The 18,711-nt window shown below is 42.8% G+C and overlaps 1 protein-coding gene across 18 annotated transcripts in view; it reads left to right on the top strand.

The window, feature by feature from the left end:
- The window catches only part of DAZAP1 (DAZ associated protein 1), a 519,254-nt gene that overhangs the window by 101,083 nt on the left and 399,460 nt on the right, over positions 1-18,711 (top strand). For all 18 annotated transcript variants that reach the window (XM_078669912.1, XM_078669924.1, XM_078669928.1 and 15 more), the window contains one exon: positions 4,017-4,065. In XM_078669912.1, coding sequence (XP_078526038.1) covers positions 4,017-4,065 — 49 coding nt within the window. The remainder of the gene's footprint in view (positions 1-4,016; positions 4,066-18,711) is intronic.

Below are 18,711 nucleotides of genomic sequence, written 5' to 3'. Positions count from 1 at the left end.
CAAGTAGAATAGTAATCATGATATCATACAGAGATATTCTATCATAAATGGTTTATAACTTCTGCTGTACAAAGGTAGGACCACTATATGTGAAATAATACATAGAAGAATGTATCGTAAAGGGTTCATAAGTTGTGGTGCACTTAGGTAGGGTCGGTTTGTGTGGAGCCTGCGATGATGCATGGTCCAGGCAGACCGCACTGGTAATGATGTCTTTTGACTACTGAATTTTGCCTTAAGAAGGCCATGTGGCGATTATTTATGGTACACTGAGTTAGTGGTATGTCTGGTGCTCAGCGTGTGCATACCCTGCGATGATGCGTGGTCCGAGTGGGCTGCACTGGAAGCATTGATTGTTGCACACTGGACTGCATGAACTTTGAGGGAGAAAAAAACCTAGCATGGATGGTTAACAATTGCTCTGCAAACTAGATCTACTGATTGCTCCCCATAAAAAATGTAAACTATGGCACTTCACTCAGTGCATTCTAACTTTCCCAAATTGGGGACGTATGCCTGGTGGCGATGTTGAAGGTGATGCCCCAGAGGTACTTGGTATTGCCGGTGGTGGAGGTACATTTTGGCGCAATCTTCTACATTTTACGTGAGCATAGTTCACAGGATGCAGGGATTGAAGGTGCTTGCGCATACTACCAGTGCCACAGGAGTATTTTTTGTCTCTGCTTTAATAAAAATCGAGGCTGAATTCAATGGTGTCTGTAGTGTAGATCCAAAGCTGAATTCAAGTTGTGAACCCTACTGTCCGCAGCGTACATCGAAGGCAGTAGTCAGCACAGTTATAGAAGAATGCTTTTTCACTCATTTTAACAAAATCTGAACACATACAGTACAATTGTCTCTGCATTAAATAAATCAAGGCTGAATTCCCTACTGTCTGTAGTGTAGATGCAAAGCTGAATTCAAGTTGTAAACCCTGCTGTCCGCAGTGTAGATCTTAGGCTGTAGTCGACACAAACATCGAGGAATGCTTTTTGTCACATCCTTTAACAAAATCTGAGGACATAGAGTAAAATTGTCTCTGCCTTAAATAAATCGAGGCTCAATTCAATGGTGTCCGTAGTGTAGATTCAAATCTGAATCCAAGTTGTGAACCCTGCTGTCCGCAGTGTAGACCGAAGGCAGTAGTCGATACAGACATAAGTGTGCGGTGCTGTGGTGCTGAGTTCGCAATGGGCCTGTATCGAGGAGGCCCGTGGTCATGGCGGCAGCCATGTGGCAGGGTCTTTTGTCTTTGCACAAGTGAACCACACCCAAGGCGTAGCCTAATTATTTATACTCTTACGCTGGAGTTGCGTACGTTGGACCTGCCCACTCCACTTCTGCTTCAAAGGGGGGTTGGGGGGGAGACAACACAGCTACATGACAGAGAAATTCCCCAGAGTCTGAGATAATATGGTTGCGTCCACTGCTCAGTACACTACATGTATCAATAGTATATCTACACACGAAAAAGTTTTTGTTTTCTATAGTGAGTTGCGTATAGCATTTCACCGGTAGTCTTGGCATTGTGTAAATTATGGTTGATGTGCGTGTTCCATTCTTTATACATAGTTGGTTGCCACATCTCTGAACATTCAGCTGGTGTGCTGTTGAGGGGATATATTATTTTGGGAAGGTCCGTTGTCCTGTTTTGCGCTGCCTTTGAGGTAGTAGAGGGGGAGGGGACAGGAGGGGTGATTATAGTGGTGGTGGCACGGAGTGTTCTGATTTTGTTGTGTGTTGGAAGTGCATAATTAGTACTTGTATCACATATTCGTCTTTAAAAATGGGTGTGAGTTCGATGTAATTCACACAGTACATAGTCGACGTCATTACACTAGTTGAATATTGATGTTAATTTGTAAGTGGTAAATTGAACTATTGCCTGTGTTTTTCAGTAGCATTGCAAATTTGCCTTGTTGTTAAAAGTATGGGGAAGTGGTGTTTTTTTGTTTTAATTCTACGGGAACACCTAGTTTGTATATTATTAACATTAGTTGTAGTTCTGGTTTGTAGCGATTTTGTTGGAGGAAGGAATCAATTGGAGAGTGGTAATATTTGCAGTTTTTACTAGGTTGAGAATTGTATGATAATTAAAAAAGATAGAAAAAACAGATATGCTTAATGAACATCATAATTGGGAATTATCATTTAAAAAACCTTTGAAATTCACTGAAAAAAACCATAGCTTTCAGGGGTGTTCTAGTTAGCTGGACATTTCACTCATACAAAACGATTGAAATTCCTCCGTTATAGTTAGTTGTACTAACTGTAACTCTCGCACCCGCAATCCACTGCTGATGATGTCACATATTAAGTCATTCATGACATGGTCAGTGACATCACTGATGACATCACTGATGACATCACTGATGACATAATCTACATGACAATCAGATACACCTCATCATACACTAGTATAACCTTTCATCACCCAATGTAAAATACAGAGTACCATATTTGAATCTATTGACACACCAATAAAAGTATCTAAAAACCCACTCAGTGATTCCTAGATCTACACACATTTAATCAATTACCTATAGATTCACTCATACATGCTGTCAATGATCAATAGAACACTATCAAATATACTTATACACCTATATTGATATTTCACACCAGCACACATCCCATTTACTTATGCAGTCATCCTACTCACTTATGCAAACAATGGATCATACTTACATTTACTCAGCTACACACTTATACAAACACCACTTAATTTATTCATATAGACAGTAACTCATACTTAGTGTGTTATAAAATCACTATTACAAGTATACAGTTATCCATACAGTCACTCATGCAATCACGGAGTCTTATGTATACTTCTTTATATACAATTGTCACATACACTGCCTTTTATTATTCTAGTTTGTTGGAAATGTACCATTGAGAGATATATTTGCTTATCAGCACACCCATACACATATTCACTTACCCAAACAACTATTATAACATGTAGTCTTAACGTCATATACCTACTGAATCAACTATTGACACATCTTTGGGCATTCGCACCCCCCCCCCCACCGAACCACACCCACATTCACTCTCCCATACAAATAATCAGTTAACTAATCAATAACTAATATAGACTTTCACGTAGCTAGTAACAAACTGGTGTAGCAATTTACACAACAACTGACAAAGTAAAACAGATATTCACACAGTTTAGTCACTATCCAATATATTTAGTTAGACACTATCAATTAGTCAAGTAAACAGTCAATCACACTGCTACTAAATCCTCCATCCAGACACTTATACATCCACTCATTCTTCAATGCAGATTGCTCTATCTATAATACATATTTAAATATCGAACCAAACCACATTCACTGGATGATGTCATCAGTGATGTCACTGACCATGTCATGAATGATGTAATATGTGACATCACCAGCAGTGGATTGCAGGCGCAAGAGTTACAGTTAGTACAACTAACTATAACTGAGGAATTTCAATGGTTTTGTATGAGTGAAATGTCCAGCTAACTATGTTTTTTTCAGTGAATAGATATATATATATGTAGATATATAGATATAGATAGATAGATGCATATTTGTTATTGCTCCGGGGTGCCCGCTTGTTGGCGGGACTATTTAGTGCTTATGACTTTGATGATACCCCTGGAAGAAAACTAGGATTACAGTTAAGTAATTTATCCTTCTTGTTCATATGGATTATTGGTTTTAAATGTGATTGTGTTCATATTGTTTTTATGGAGAATGATGTCTGAAATGCACGTATCTTGATTGATTGAGGAAAGGATTTCCCTTCCATTCTAAAACAGATAATAATTGATTTGGGACATTTTTGTTGGGTAAGTTTAAATGGGCCTCTCTGTATAGCGGGCAGGCTAGTGGGATTTGTTAGAACATGTCTAGCTTCATCCTTTTATCAATCCCTCCGAGTGTCCTTTCTACCTCTGACAGCGAATGGGCTTCTGTTGCCTACCTGCTCCAGGTTGCTAGTTCCAGCTCTTGATTTTCCACTTATTTTTCTTCCAGGTTACAGAGGTTGTGATGATCTATGATGCTGAGAAGCAGAGGCCCCGAGGTAAAGACTGATTTGTTTTTCTTTCATTTATCCATCTTTTTGTGTTCAAATGGCAAACTATTTTACACCATTGCAAATTAGTTAAGATTCCTGCCTGTTTGTAATCCCTTTTATTAGATCTTTATTAGTCACACTTGGAGCCCATTTAGAGACTTTATTATTTTTTGTTAATGGTTTTTAATCCTTCCTAGATGTATTTAGTGAACATGGACACTAGCTTTCACCGTTTTTCTGCTGGTATGTTTTGTACAAGTATCGTCTTTCATTAGCATTTCATTCCCATGAGGCGTTATCTGCTGGATGCACGTCCCACAGCTTTGGGACTTTATAGGCATGAAAAATGTCATCTGCATTGAAACCAGGATAGACCATCATTTGTTGAATTCAGATAATGGTCTGAATAGAGGATGGTGAAGACTCGGCCTGAAGGCATGTTGCATATGAAGTACAGTCAGCTTACATCATGTTGCGTACAGAGGAATGCTGCCTATGGAGCACAGTCGCCCTGAGGCTTTTACATATGGAGAATATTTAGTGTTCACCATTTTTCTTATGGCGAGTAGTGAGCGGAAAGCATGTTAAATAAAGAAAAGCTAGGCCTAGGCATGTTGTATGTGGAAAACTGACAGCTTGATAAATATTGCTTGAAGCATTAGGCAGTCCTAAGGCCTACAGAGAACATTCAGCTGGAGAAATGTAGCGTATGAAGTTGATCATAGACATGTTGCACACGGGTAACAGTCTGTGTGAATCTGTATCAACCAAAGGGCAGTCAGCCTGAGTCGTGTTCATGCTTGAAATATACGTGTTCAAACACATTTTATTGTAATGCATTTTTGGGACATGCCGAGCTATACTTATTGCAAAATAGCAGACATGCCAAAGAAACCTTTTTTAAATGCTTGAAATGTTCCTGCTAATTAAATGCCACTATTGTGTGTTCCACGCGCACTGGAGTTTAGTGATAAAGTAAAGACCGTTTATGCTAATGCACATGGCATGCTGTAAGAAACATTTGCCCCATGTGCCTTAGATACTGAAAAATAGCTCTTCAATTTGATGTTAAATTCTTGCCTTGGAGTAGGTGTTTTACCTTGTGAAAAATGAACTGTGTGAAGTAGGTAATGCACCCTCTGGCATGTTAAATACGTGCAAGAGAATAGGTGAGGCACCCTCTCTTGGTGAAATTGAGGTCAGGTTATTTAGTATTCCTTTGTTTAGAAAAAAAACAAATGCAACTCTAAAACATGTTTTCAACTTGCAGAAGGTTAAAGTCCCCATCTGAAATGACATACACTTCAAAGTATTTTACATAGACCATTCTCTTCCATACATGCTGGAGAACAGGTGATTTTCCCCATTGCATGTTCCATACATGCTGGAGAATAGTTTGCCATCTGAATGCTCATTTATCCTCTGACTTCATTAGTACATAATAAGCACACACAGTCTCACTTCATGTTGATTAAGCTAAGTCTTAGTTGTTTTATACCATTAGTGACATATTTAAGTGTTTCATAGTAAAGTATTGTAATGTTAAGTTAAGCTCTTTCTTTCTCTGTGAACTGTTTGGCTGTGATTAACGATATCTCTCTAGATTTCTCTTCTCCAGGTGTTTGATAAGCTTCTATCACACAGGTACAGGCCAGTCCCTGAGTCACAGGAGGGACAGACGAGCTTTGTCTCCATTGGGGTGTAAACGAAGTTTAAATAGATTTGTGTCCCTTTCTTTTTGACTGTACACTGCAGATTTATTGGCACAACTTTCCAATGTGACACATAAAGAATAATATGGGGCACTTCCATTTCAAACTGATAAAGGAACTCATTTTGTGAGTCCCCTTCAGCTATGGGGTGTCTTTTATAGCAGTATCTGGTTTGGGTTTTGGGATTGGAGGATGTGGGTTATTCCTTTAGCCCATAATAGACAGATTCACGGAATCTAATCCTGACTTGCGCTTTGGACGGTTAAGAGAGCTTGTTTGTAAAGTAGCTACCCTTAAGTTATTTAAAAAAATCTTAATTAACTTCTTTCCTATCATTGGGATGCCCTTCACCTTCAAGGATGTCACGGGAGGTCCTTTGTGTAGTAGTTTAGAGACCCATGTTCAAAGTGCCGTCCCACCTGCACTGCAGGTGTATTGCCTCATGCTTGCTTTGCCTGCCTTTGCTACTTTTTGCCACCTAGTGGGACGAGCTCACATGCACATTTTGCTTGCTCTCTGCAGTGAGCACTCGTGAGCTTCCTCATTAGTATTTTTGTTTTTGTTCTGTTCTACATTTTGTTTGGAATGGCTTCCTTAGCACTTGTTGTGCTTTGTTTTACGTTGCAGAAGATTGAATTCAAGCTCAGCCAGGCTTGGCAGTGTATGGATCTGGAGATGACACCCCACTGGCATTCTATCCTGTGGCACCTCTACGCCACATGGTAGCCTCCTCTCGTGGTAGGCCCTTTCAGGATATGCCTTTATCACAGGAATGATCTTTAGAGATTAATAATACAGAAGCATTATCTCAGTTGAAAAATCGCAATAGTTATTTATGATTGTTTACAGTACTCCTATTAAAGGTAAGTAACATTTAATTCAGGAATTAATTTTCAAACCTCTTATTCCATGGGCTCCCACACCGCATGGGTGATCCCTCTTTGACATAGGTTTACTCTCTCCTGTGAAATTAGGTTGTGATTTTATCCCAGTGCCCTCGCTTTCTGGCAGCGATATGGGGATCACTTACGTAGGTTTCCTATGGAGCAATTCGCGAAAGGATTAGATGTTTTGCAAACTTTCCAGCAGCATGGGTAAGGCTGCCTCTTCTGGCCTGCCCTATCGTGTTCTGGAACACCATATTTGATCTGCATCCCTGAATGTGGTATTGAGGCAGCCAGTGAGCACCTGCTCACTAAACCATGTTGCATTATTAACACTTCAATTTTAGACCTGTTATTTAGTATTTTCTTCCCTCCGAATCAGTGTCTCTCAGTGATTGCCCCCCCTTACCAAGGTCTTCTGAAAAACACATGCAGAGCAAGGAAGGGAATGACCAGTAAGCAAGCAGTCTCACACCTTGGTTCCTTGAAATGACCAAACTTAAATTATGAGATAAACGAGAACCATATTCTGTTTCTAAACCAGCTCTTGCACGGTTGTGACCATAGCGTCCATTGGTATATGTAGAGCATTTGATGACTTGCAAATTTGTGATTTCTCACCCTAGTTATACATGGTCTCTGTGTCCATGAAGAGAACCCACGGGCCTGCATCTATATCCTTCGCAGCACCAGCAGCCGAGAAGCCAAGTGGCCCCTTTTAATAAAACTCTGTTGTGTTCCCTGGTCGTCACAGGCCAGTGTACAGTGATCCTGGATAGGTTCCTGCAGATGCAGGCAGCTGTCCCATATTTAATACCTTTTCTTTTACAATAGGACCCAGTGGAGTTAAAGTATAATACTCTAATGGGCTGTCATACAGCCCTTCATAGTCTCTTCTTGGACTTTGACCAAGCCAAAGCCATTTGATGGCCCACTGAGTTCGTGGTTACCACTCATCTTCTTGCTACTTAAGTCTGCTCTCCTCCTACCAGGTGACAAAAAACACTATTTTGTTTGATTGTAAAGTCCTACACACAGTCACAGCACTGAAATTGTGCAGGCCGGGCTGAGTGAACAGCAAACTCTGTCCATCATGTTGGCTAAACTGCTTCTCATACTTTGCTTCACACTTTGTTTCACTTGGATGTGGGGAGATCTACCCATTGTGCTAATGAGTATGCCAATGTAAAGTTGAATAACATGTTAAGAACCGTAGGATCTTCATTGATAGTAAAGAGTGGAATCACTCGCCACTGCTTGCATGGATTCAGGAAAACTTATTTCTCTTCAGGGAATCTAATTTTTATAATAGGCACTAGATGATCCCGCCAATGTGTGGGGATCTTGAAGTGTTTTTTTTTCAAAGTGAAGTACCGGGTTTTTAAGAACACAGCGGTGCCAGGGGACACACCCAAAGACTTCGAGTTCTCCTGTCTCAGACTACAGAAACACAGAGTCTTCTTGGTGATGTCAAAGATCCAATTTATTGGCTGCAACCAGTAACAGGCATCCTAGAAGTACAACACGGTGTATGTTCTCAGGAGACTGCTCAACTTTACCAAGCTAGTCATCCCTTTTATATAAAATATTATGCTTCAGGCGAACATTCCTTATTTACAGTTGACCATTCACATATTTTCACGACAAAGAAAAAGCAGAATCATGATGACAAGCCCATATTTCAGTTTGTCCAGCCCACAATCAATTACCCAGCAAGGCCTAACACTTTTCATCAGATATCGGACGGACCCCTAATAAAAACGGGCACCTCCTCATCGTAAAGCAGGCCATAAAGAAAGGAACAGAGGCAGGTGTGTGTGAGATTAGACATAGTTGTATATAATAAAGAGTTTATGGCATGTTGTGGCTTGATCCCTAATCTCGCTCGGCCACTGGGAAAGAAACGGGCTGAGCAGGTTTGGCTTTAGGCAACGGAGTCAGCTTGCCCAGGTCACACAGGAGTCAGCAAAAAGTGTACGTGTCCATGGACCCGGTCGGCCTTAATCATCGGCCTATGTGAGGGCAACCACAAAATGGCTGCCGTACACAAAATGGAACCTGAGGGTCCAGAACGGAATCCCTGGTTTCAGGGTGGTCTCGTTACTCGAATATGACGAAAAGACTTGTATATAGTACACTCGTCATTCTCGGTCTGCTGATACCAAAATCGTCATGATACGACGATGTTTATGACACGGGTCTAGAATTTCAGTACACAGACCCTCCTTTTGCCCTTACATAGGCAATTAACCTACACTCACGCTAATCTGAGTCCAGGTCTATATTCATAAAATCATTGAGATGTTGCTGTAGCAACATCCTATTACTTAGCTTATTCCTTGATACAGGTTTCGTTACACATGATGTAGCACAGATGCCACATATAGTAGGAGCACACTGTACGCACAGACAGAACAGGAAAAGAATGGCTAAGATCATCCCAATGACCATCAGAATCTTCCATCCCCAGGGGGATATTAGTTCCCAGAACCACCCCATTAACGTCCAATCTCCTTTATTCACATGAATAGATTCGGAGATCTTATGCAGTTTGGAAATGGCCTGGTACACTGTTGGGGCATTATCTGGAAAACACAGCAACTTGATTGGATCACTTTACATACCCCACCTCGATCTGCAAGCATGACATCTAACGCAACTCTGTTTTGAAGAGTCATAAGACGATCCGACTGGAGCTCAGCAGTCAAGTTACTAAGGGCACCGGCAGTTTCAACTACGGTGGACTCAACCACCCTCGTCAATTGCCTTATGTTCCTGCTGTTAACCATAGGCCCCCAAAACGGCAGAAAACCCTTCAGGAAATCTCCCATTTCTTGTCCTGCAGTGTCTTCCTTACTGAAGACACCTCTAACTACCCTTGTTTTGTGGTAATCTGCCGCAGCTGTGTAAGTGGGAGGCAACAGGAACGAAACAAAACATGAAGTCAGGGGGCAACCATGTGTATGCTCTATCATAACAGATGAAATAGGTACCCTTAGCTGCTAGGAACGAAGGGGAAGTCTGGGATGCAAAGACGTATGTCTCATTGCAGATACTCTTCCCTAGCTGAGCTCGGGGATTCTTACCATCACCTTGCAGACAGTAGTGACCCTGATGGGGTACAACCCAAATCGGGGAGGATCTTTTTGCTCGCTGGTCCTCACTCAGATTAATTCCATATCCGGTTACGTTCCATCCAATATACGCTAGTGTCTCATCTCTCGGGATAGTCTCATAGGAAGTAGCTTCTCTAATCATATCTACTATGCCCTTAACTAGAGCACTATTCCTTGGATTATCTTTTACAGAACGTAGGGGGGTGGACTTCACGAGCATAGATGAACATCGTTCTGTATGCCCATACAGAACCATTGTAGCTGAATGGCAGGACCAGATAAGGGATACCTTTATCAGTAGTATGAGGCATAAGACCGCACACCCAACAGTTAGTCGTGTTCTCTACTAATTGGTGTTGGTGAAAAAGCTGAACAAAGGAGTTATTGATAAACTCTAATCTTCTAACGGACTCATGTTCAGGCAAAGGGTGAAAAGAATGTGAGGAAACAGTAGGAGGAGGTATGGGCTGTGTAGTGGGTGTAAATGTCACTCGAAAATAAAATAAAACATATCCTATTAAAAACATCATTACACTAAGCAACATGAAAATGCATAATATCAAAAAACTTTTTCTGGTCATCATTATACACATTTTGGCTTTAAAGTTCATCTCTTTGGCAGGTCTCTCCATCTCGAAAAACTCCATCCTCTAACCTTGCTGCTCGCGGAGGTAGGGTGTTCCGTGCTAAGGAATGCGCCTGTCAGTTCAAGGGAAACGCCCAAGAACCAACCAAAACCGTCGACCTTGTGTCTTCGGCTTGCACTCCAAAGACTTGTCGCCCGCGACCCTACAGCTGAACCCGGATGGTGGTTCGAAAAACAAAAATCAAAAAAGTTTCTCAGATGAGAGAGCTGCACTTTTCAAAAATAGCAAACAATAGGAACTTTATTTGTCCATAGTTCTTGGCCTGAGATTATAACGGCTTTTCCCTGGTAATGTCTGATCACGAAACAATAGGTCAGGCTCAGTAGTGTCCAGTCGAACTGAAGATGGCACGGCTTCTTGCAAAAGATCGTCGCTTTCACGCTCAGAATTTGTCCCAATTAAACGTGCATCGCTGAAAGGCAGAAAACGAGGCACAGTCTCAGTCTCAGAGTCAGCAATACCCTCCTGGACCCACCAGTTGTACGGCAGAGGCAAAGGGACCCTCTTGCAGTGTACGCCGTGGATCCAGTTCTTCTTTCCTTGCACTCGCACTGCCGATCTCGTTGACAACAGGACTAGGTAGGGGCTGATCCAACGGGGCTGGTCATTCTTTGTCCGCTGAAAGTTTTTAATTAGGACCCACGATCCAGGATCGATGATGTGTCCTGGGTCTTCAGAAACCTGGGGCAAAGTATCGTGAACCTGTTGGTGTAAAACACGCAATTTAGCCGTCAAATCATACAAGTAATCAAGCAGTACAGGGTGTTCAATCTCACTGAATTTTGTCGGTCTTGGCACTCCCCATATGTTGGCCGGGGCGGCCAAACACAATCTCGTACGGACTAAGTCCCACTCGGGAATGCACAGTCATTCTTGTCGATAAAAGTGCTAATGGCAACGCATCAGTCCATTTAAGACCAGAGCTCGCTTGTATCTTGGCCAGTTTTAGTTTTAACGTGCCATTGTAGCACTCTACTAGTCCAGCTGATTGGGGGTGATTTGCAGCGTGAAACCTGTGGCGTATACCTAGCCCTTCACATACTCTCTTCATCACTCGACCCACAAATTCACTCCCATTATCACTCCAGACCATTCTCGGCAAACCAAATCTCGGGAAAAATTCTTTGACAAGGCCTTTAGCTGTGGATAACGCAGTATTGTCTTTCAGGGGATATGCTTCTACCCATCTCGAAAAGGCACAAACAACAACGAGTACGTATTTCAAGTTGTTGCACCTCTCCATGTGGATGAAATCTAGCTGCAAAACCTCGAACGGATACGTTGGAGGTGCAAAATGACCAGCTGGAGTTGGAGTTCCCCTACCAGGATTGTATTTCAGACAAACCATACAATTTTTGACCACATTCTCTGCACACTTAGGAATTCCAGCATTTTGCCATACTGGAGCCAACAACTTCCAAATCCCTTTCACACTGATATGAGCCATCCCATGCGCCATTGTAACCACTGCAAGCACGTATGCATCGGGTAACAACCATCGCTGATGCTCTGACAACTCAACCCAACAACCATTCGAGTCTAATTTACCCGTACTCTCTCTCCACACACTCAGCTCTTTCTCTGTAGCTTCAGCTTGAATAGACTTCACACTCTCTATCGTATCTTCACACATTCCAACGTCACCAATCCATCTTGCAGGGCCTGCAATATACATTCGACTCATCACATCTCTTGCTGTGTCTTTTGCAACTTCATCAGCAAACGCATTACCACGACCGACATCATCGGTAACCTTCTTGTGTGCACTGCATTTTACAATCGCGACTTGCAACGGCAAAGTAAGTGACTTGAGAAGCTCATTCACCAACTGACCATGCTGTATCTTAGTTCCATGAGACGTGAGGAACCCACGTTCCTTCCACAATCGTCCAAAACTGTGAGCCACACCAAATGCATACTGGCTGTCAGTATATATGGTCACTTTCTTTCCTTTTGATAATACACACGCTCTTGTAAGTGCAATCAACTCTGCTGCTTGGGCTGAATTATGTGGGATGCGTGCAGCTTCAACAATCGTATGCAAAGTCGTAACAGCATATGCCGCAGTTGTATCACCATTCGGAAGCTTGAAGCATGCACCATCCACCCATAAGGTACCATCACACTTCACAAGAGGAGTGTCCCTAAGATCTACTCTCCCTTTCGTTTCTTCCTCTGTCTTAAGAAAGCAATCATGCTGTTCAGAACCATCTGTTTCTGCTACAATCGGCAACAACGTAGCTGGATTCAACGTGTTGCATCTTTTTATGTGCACATGACCCGCTAAAAGTGTCCACTCATAACCTGACAACCGAGCACTAGTTAAGTGCTGTGTCTGGGTCCTGTTTAGCAGAGTGTCCACTGCATGTGGAACCATTACTGTTAATGTGTTGTTCATCACCAAACCGGCAGACTGCCGAATAGAAACAGCTGCTGCCGCTCTCAAACAACTCGGCAACGCTCTAGCTACCGGATCCAAAGTCGACGAGAAATATGCACATGGACGCTGCTTGTCCCCAAAGGACTGTGTCAACACTGACAATGCACATCCTTCTCTCTCATGGACATACAGTGTAAAAGGCTTACTGTAGTCGGGGGTACCCAACACAGGAGCCGAACACAATGCATTACGTAATTCGGAAAAACTTTTCTGACCATCTTCAGACCACGGAAGGGGATTTGGTGTATCTTTACAAGTTAATGCCACCAAAGGTTTGGCCAGCAGGGAAAAATTCGGTATCCATTGTCTGCAATATGACCTGATACCTAAGAAAGCACGCACGTCTCTCTGTGTAACTGGCACCCTCATTTGTGCAATTGCCTGAATTCTTTCTGGGGTCAATCTTCTTCCCTCCTTCGATAAGAGATGACCTAAGTAGGTCACTTCTTGTCGACAATACTGTAATTTTGAAAGAGACACTTTGTGATGCAGATCAGACAAATGACGCAACAACGATAAGGTAGCTTCTTTACAAATCTCTTCAGAATCTGCAGCGATTAATAAATCGTCGACGTACTGAATAAGTGTAGCACCGTCAGGTAAAACAATCGTATCAAGCTGTGTTTTTAAAGCCTGACTATAGATTGACGGACTCTCACAATAGCCTTGAGGAGCGCGTTTGAACCGGAAGCTTCGGCCTCCTAAACAGAAGCCGAAAATATCCCTGCTCTTCTCGGCAATCGGGATGCTGAAGAAAGCATTCTTCAAATCAATCACCGAGAACCACGTGGCTGAAGCTGGAATCATAGTTAATAAAGCAGTGATATCAGGAACAACAGGAAATTGTGGCACAACTATTTTATTCACCTCTCTAAGATCGATCACAAATATGTAAACGGGTGGCTGAGAAGAGTCAGTTCTTTTTAGGACAGGCAGAACAGGGCTATTGCAAATGTTACCTCTTGTTTCTTCAATTACATCTTTCTCAATCAAGTCATGAATGATCGCTAGCAACGCCTTTTCACCTTCACTAGAGATCTTGTATTGGGGAATACGTGGCATTTTAACATTTGCTTTCAACGTCACAACATATGGCGGTATTTCCAAAAGACCCACATCATTTGGACCAGTAGCCCAAATAGAATAAGGAAGAAAAATCAGTTCTGCCGGAAGTTTATCCTTCGACAAATATATCGGGGAGACCACTTTCTTACCCAATGTGAGTTGTACTCCCGAAGGAGAACAATACAACGTCGTGTACAATCTTTTCAATAGATCTAATCCTAACAAGTTCTCACCACAACCCGTCGTCAGGATAAGGGGTGCTTCGAATTCACAAGGTCCAACAGAAAGAGACATAGGACTAGAAATCGGGTTCCTAACCGGGGCGCCAGAAAAACCTACTGAAACATTCATTTCGCCAGACAAAGGTGCGCCAGGGAGTTTAGAGTGCATAATAGAACTCTTTGTAGCACCAGTATCCAACAGAAAAGGCTCTGACACACCTGATGTAATCACCTCAACGTAAGGTCCACTCTGATCTACTGGAACTGAAACAACTCCCTCTCTTTGTCTATGGCTGTCCTAGCAATCATCACCTTCCATATTCTCACCTTCTGCATAGTAGTCATCAGCATAGTACTGAGTCGTCCTACCAGACGCGTTATTCTGCTGATCAAAACTATTCATTGAATTTTGTGGGGGAAAGGAACTTGCGTTCTGGGGGAACCCTCCACGTCCTCTACCCCTAGGAGCTTGTTGAGCACCTCGACTTCTTGTACCAGACATACCATTCATACGCTGTAACAAAGCAGGGCAGCTACTTTTAAAATGACCCTGTTCTTTGCAATATGCACACTGATTAGGGCCTACAGGAAAACGTTGTTGAGAAAACTCGAACCTTTGCGAGTTTCTCTGAAACTGTTGAGGATGCTGATATTCACGCTGACCACCACGAGGCGGATAAGCTTGCTGTAAAAGAACCTTCGTCTTTAACTCTTTAGTTTTCTTGTCTGCTCTATCCTTCTCATCTTTATCTCTATTTTCGTACTACTGTGCAGTAGCCAATATCTGTGCTGAAGAGGAAACGGCCCACAAACTCTCTGAATCTTTCAATTTCTTACACAACTCAGGAAGCAAATTGTGCACAAACTTGTCAACGAACAACCGTTGACTACCTTCTGTACTCATGTCTTGACCACTGTGGTCGATAAATGTTTCTTCAAACCTGGTGAAGAAATCAGACACAGTTTCCTCCTTCTGCTTACATGCAGACAATTTATCCCAATTTACACGCATCGCGGGCATTAAAGTTTTCATGTAAGTAACGATCTTACCAGGGAGTTCTGCTACTAAAGGCTCAGGTTTAGCACCACCAACTTGTTGTGCATCTGCAGCACCAATATTAGCCCATGTATCACCTAACTCCTGTGCATGATCAGTATGACGAATCAATCCCCATAAAGGTTGCGGGACTACATTCCCAAACAACATGTCTATATCCGCCAAATTCATAACACATGAGTCTGCAGTCTGTGATAATTCCTTGTAATATCCTGCTGGATTTTTACGTGGGTCAGGTAAAGTCTGCTTAAGAGCCAGAACTTCAGCTCGTTTCCACGGAACATGCACCCAAACACGCCGAAAATGAGCCGGCGCAGCTACGATATTAAGACCTGCATCAGCCTGAACTGCTTCCTTCCATACCGGAGGAACCTCTCTCATTGGGTATTGTCTCGCTTTCCTCCTAACAGAGGGATCAGGCTCAAACAACGATCGAGAAATACCCTTATTCCGAAATGATAACAATGGCGCAACTGCCCTCTCAACATCGGAACCCACAATCTTGCCCTTCGCAAACTCAAACCGTACACGGCACAGCTCAGGTGGATTGAGCTCCAAATCATTATCCTCCAAATCCTCACAAAGAAAAGCACACATTTTCTCAAAAACATATCTCTACTTCGGTGCTTCCCACTGATGGAAGACATCCATAACAGACTCTAGCTCATATCTTGTGTGGTCAGTTACCCATTTATGTGCCAAATAATCCAATGTTTCCCGCTCTCTAGAGTCGGGCAGTTGACTACGCAACTGTTTGTGCGTTTAAACAGGAGTCATACTTGCTGCCCCAAAGAGAGGAGATAGGAGACTAGCAACAGTATCAGTCATTCTCTGTCGAACAGAAGGAGAAGTCGATAAAAGAACGGGGAAAAACAGAGTGAGGCAAGGCAGACGCAGAGGCAGACGCAGAGGCAGTATCAGAAGGAACATCAGAAGAGGTGATCGATACAGTAGGTAAAGTCGTAGGAAGTAAAGGCAGAGCAGGTAGCAAAGTCGGCGGCCCTTGAGGAGGCTGCGCCGTAGCAGTAGGAGCCAACTGAAGAGGAGCTGGCGGCTGTGGAAGAACCTGAGGCAAAACAACCGGAGGTTGTACAACTAAATGTTGCGGAGGTGCTGTACCACTCTGCGCATAGGGGGGTGGCGAACTCAATAAGTGTGACATTAAAGGGTCTTTCTCAAGTTCTTTTGCTACCTCTTGCTGGAGAGGCGACAAAACTGGGTAGCATTTATCAATCGCCATTTTACGTTGCCTGCGCAACTGCTCACTCGCTTGTTCTTCTTCGTTGTATTTAAACAGTATAGCAGCTTGCATTATCGAGATACCCTTTTCTCTTTTATTTTTCTTTGCTAATTTAATTTCTTTGTTTGGCTTCCTTTCGCCATAGGCAGAAAGAGTCAAACATCGCCGGCCGGGCTTTCTTCTTAAAAAGTCTAACCTCTAAATTATCTAGAACTTCCGTGTCAAAACTACCATATTGGGGCCATTTTAGGACACCATCCTTCCTGGTGTATCGGATCCATACTTCATTATACGTGATGGGGCCCACGCCATGCTTCACATAGAGTTCATAGGTTGGAGTTCCAATCGGAGGAACCGGACACGGGTCCTCCAATTGGGAATCCCTATTTCGACCACAACAAAACAAATTTCCAAGTCTGCTAAGACCAGGCATTTTCGCTCTCTAGTTTAGCTTCAAACTTCAAAGGATTATCGAATAAGATAGTCTTGTGAATACACGAGTCCCTCGGCTTTGGCACTTGCAAGTTCCAAATCAAAGATCCCAAGGGGATACCCAAAATCTAAGAACCAAAACTAAGGACTGGGAGACGCTCCACTCATACTTAACTGAGGTATCGATGACGTCACCAGAAGACTCGTCTATCGTCTCGCTCTACAAATCATCAAAGGGTCCAAGACAGGGCGATAGTCAGGGCAGCAGTCCTTCGTAGCCGTCGGAAAGCGGGGAACCTCGCAGCAAAGACTTTCGGACCACGACGACATACAGGGGTCGATGAAGTGGTTGGCCTTCCTCCAGAATTTTCACACGAAGCTCCTCACGAACCTCTGGCTTGGACCGGTACCGCTGAAATCGCCCTACGTTGGGCGCCAAATGAAGTACCGGGTTTTTAAGAACCCAGCGGTGCCAGGGGACACACCCAAAGACTTCGAGTTCTCCTGTCTCAGACTACAGAAACACAGAGTCTTCTTGGTGATGTCAAAGATCCAATTTATTGGCTGCAACCAGTAACAGGCATCCTAGAAGTACAACACTGTGTATGTTCTCAGGAGACTGCTCAACTTTACCAAGCTAGTCATCCCTTTTATATAAAATATTATGCTTCAGGCGAACATTCCTTATTTACAGTTGACCATTCACATATTTTCACGACAAAGAAAAAGCAGAATCATGATAACAAGCCCATATTTCAGTTTGTCCAGCCCACAATCAATTACCCAGCAAGGCCTAACACTTTTCATCAGATATCGGACGGACCCCTAATAAAAACGGGCACCTCCTCATCGTAAAGCAGGCCATAAAGAAAGGAACAGAGGCAGGTGTGTGTGAGGTTAGACATAGTTGTATATAATAAAGAGTTTATGGCATGTTGTGGCTTGATCCCTAATCTCGCTCGGCCACTGGGAAAGAAACAGGCTGAGCAGGTTTGGCTTTAGGCAACGGAGTCAGCTTGCCCAGGTCACACAGGAGTCAGCAAAAAGTGTACGTGTCCATGGACCCGGTCGGCCTTAATCATCGGCCTATGTGAGGGCAACCACAAAATGGCTGCCGTACACAAAATGGAACCTGAGGGTCCAGAACGGAATCCCTGGTTTCAGGGTGGTCTCGTTACTCGAATATGACGAAAAGACTTGTATATAGTACACTCGTCATTCTCGGTCTGCTGATACCAAAATCGTCATGATACGACGATGTTTATGACACGGGTCTAGAATTTCAGTACCACAAACGTCACATTTTGTGTTTTTGCCTACTTCAAAAGAGGCGAATAGTACATGTGACACAAAAGTATAATTTAGCTGTAAAAAAACGGCAATAATACATTGGCTTCTTATAATAACAGCAGTCACTAATTTCTTTATAATTGGCGGCTTGTGATGCTCCTGGGCGCCGAATATAAAGGAAAGACATCAGAACTCGACTATTATAAGGTGGTTAGAGTAGAGTTCTAATGTCATAATGCCTGCTGCCAGAGCCAGCAGTGGGGCTGAAAGGTAGGTCAGGTCACGGCACATAATTGAAGCAGCTGTTTAAAGCAACAAACGGAACGTTTTTTCTTTCTTCTGTTCTATTTTAATAGCTTACAGCGACACGCAGAGAGGAAATACTTACTTTTTGCACTCCTTACATAGAGAAAACTAGAATTATTCTGCATGTTTCTACATTTTCCGAGCTACTGCAGCTCTTTTTTTTGGGGTGTGTGTTTGTTTTAAAACTGACTTGTATTGAACCCTTTCTAACATCGGTTTGCAGCAGATATCCAACAGATTGT

The sequence above is a fragment of the Lissotriton helveticus genome, chromosome 12, assembly GCF_964261635.1.
Source record: "Lissotriton helveticus chromosome 12, aLisHel1.1, whole genome shotgun sequence".
In the NCBI taxonomy this organism is placed as follows: Eukaryota; Metazoa; Chordata; class Amphibia; order Caudata; family Salamandridae; genus Lissotriton; species Lissotriton helveticus.
This window is presented reverse-complemented; position numbering and strand designations above follow the sequence as displayed.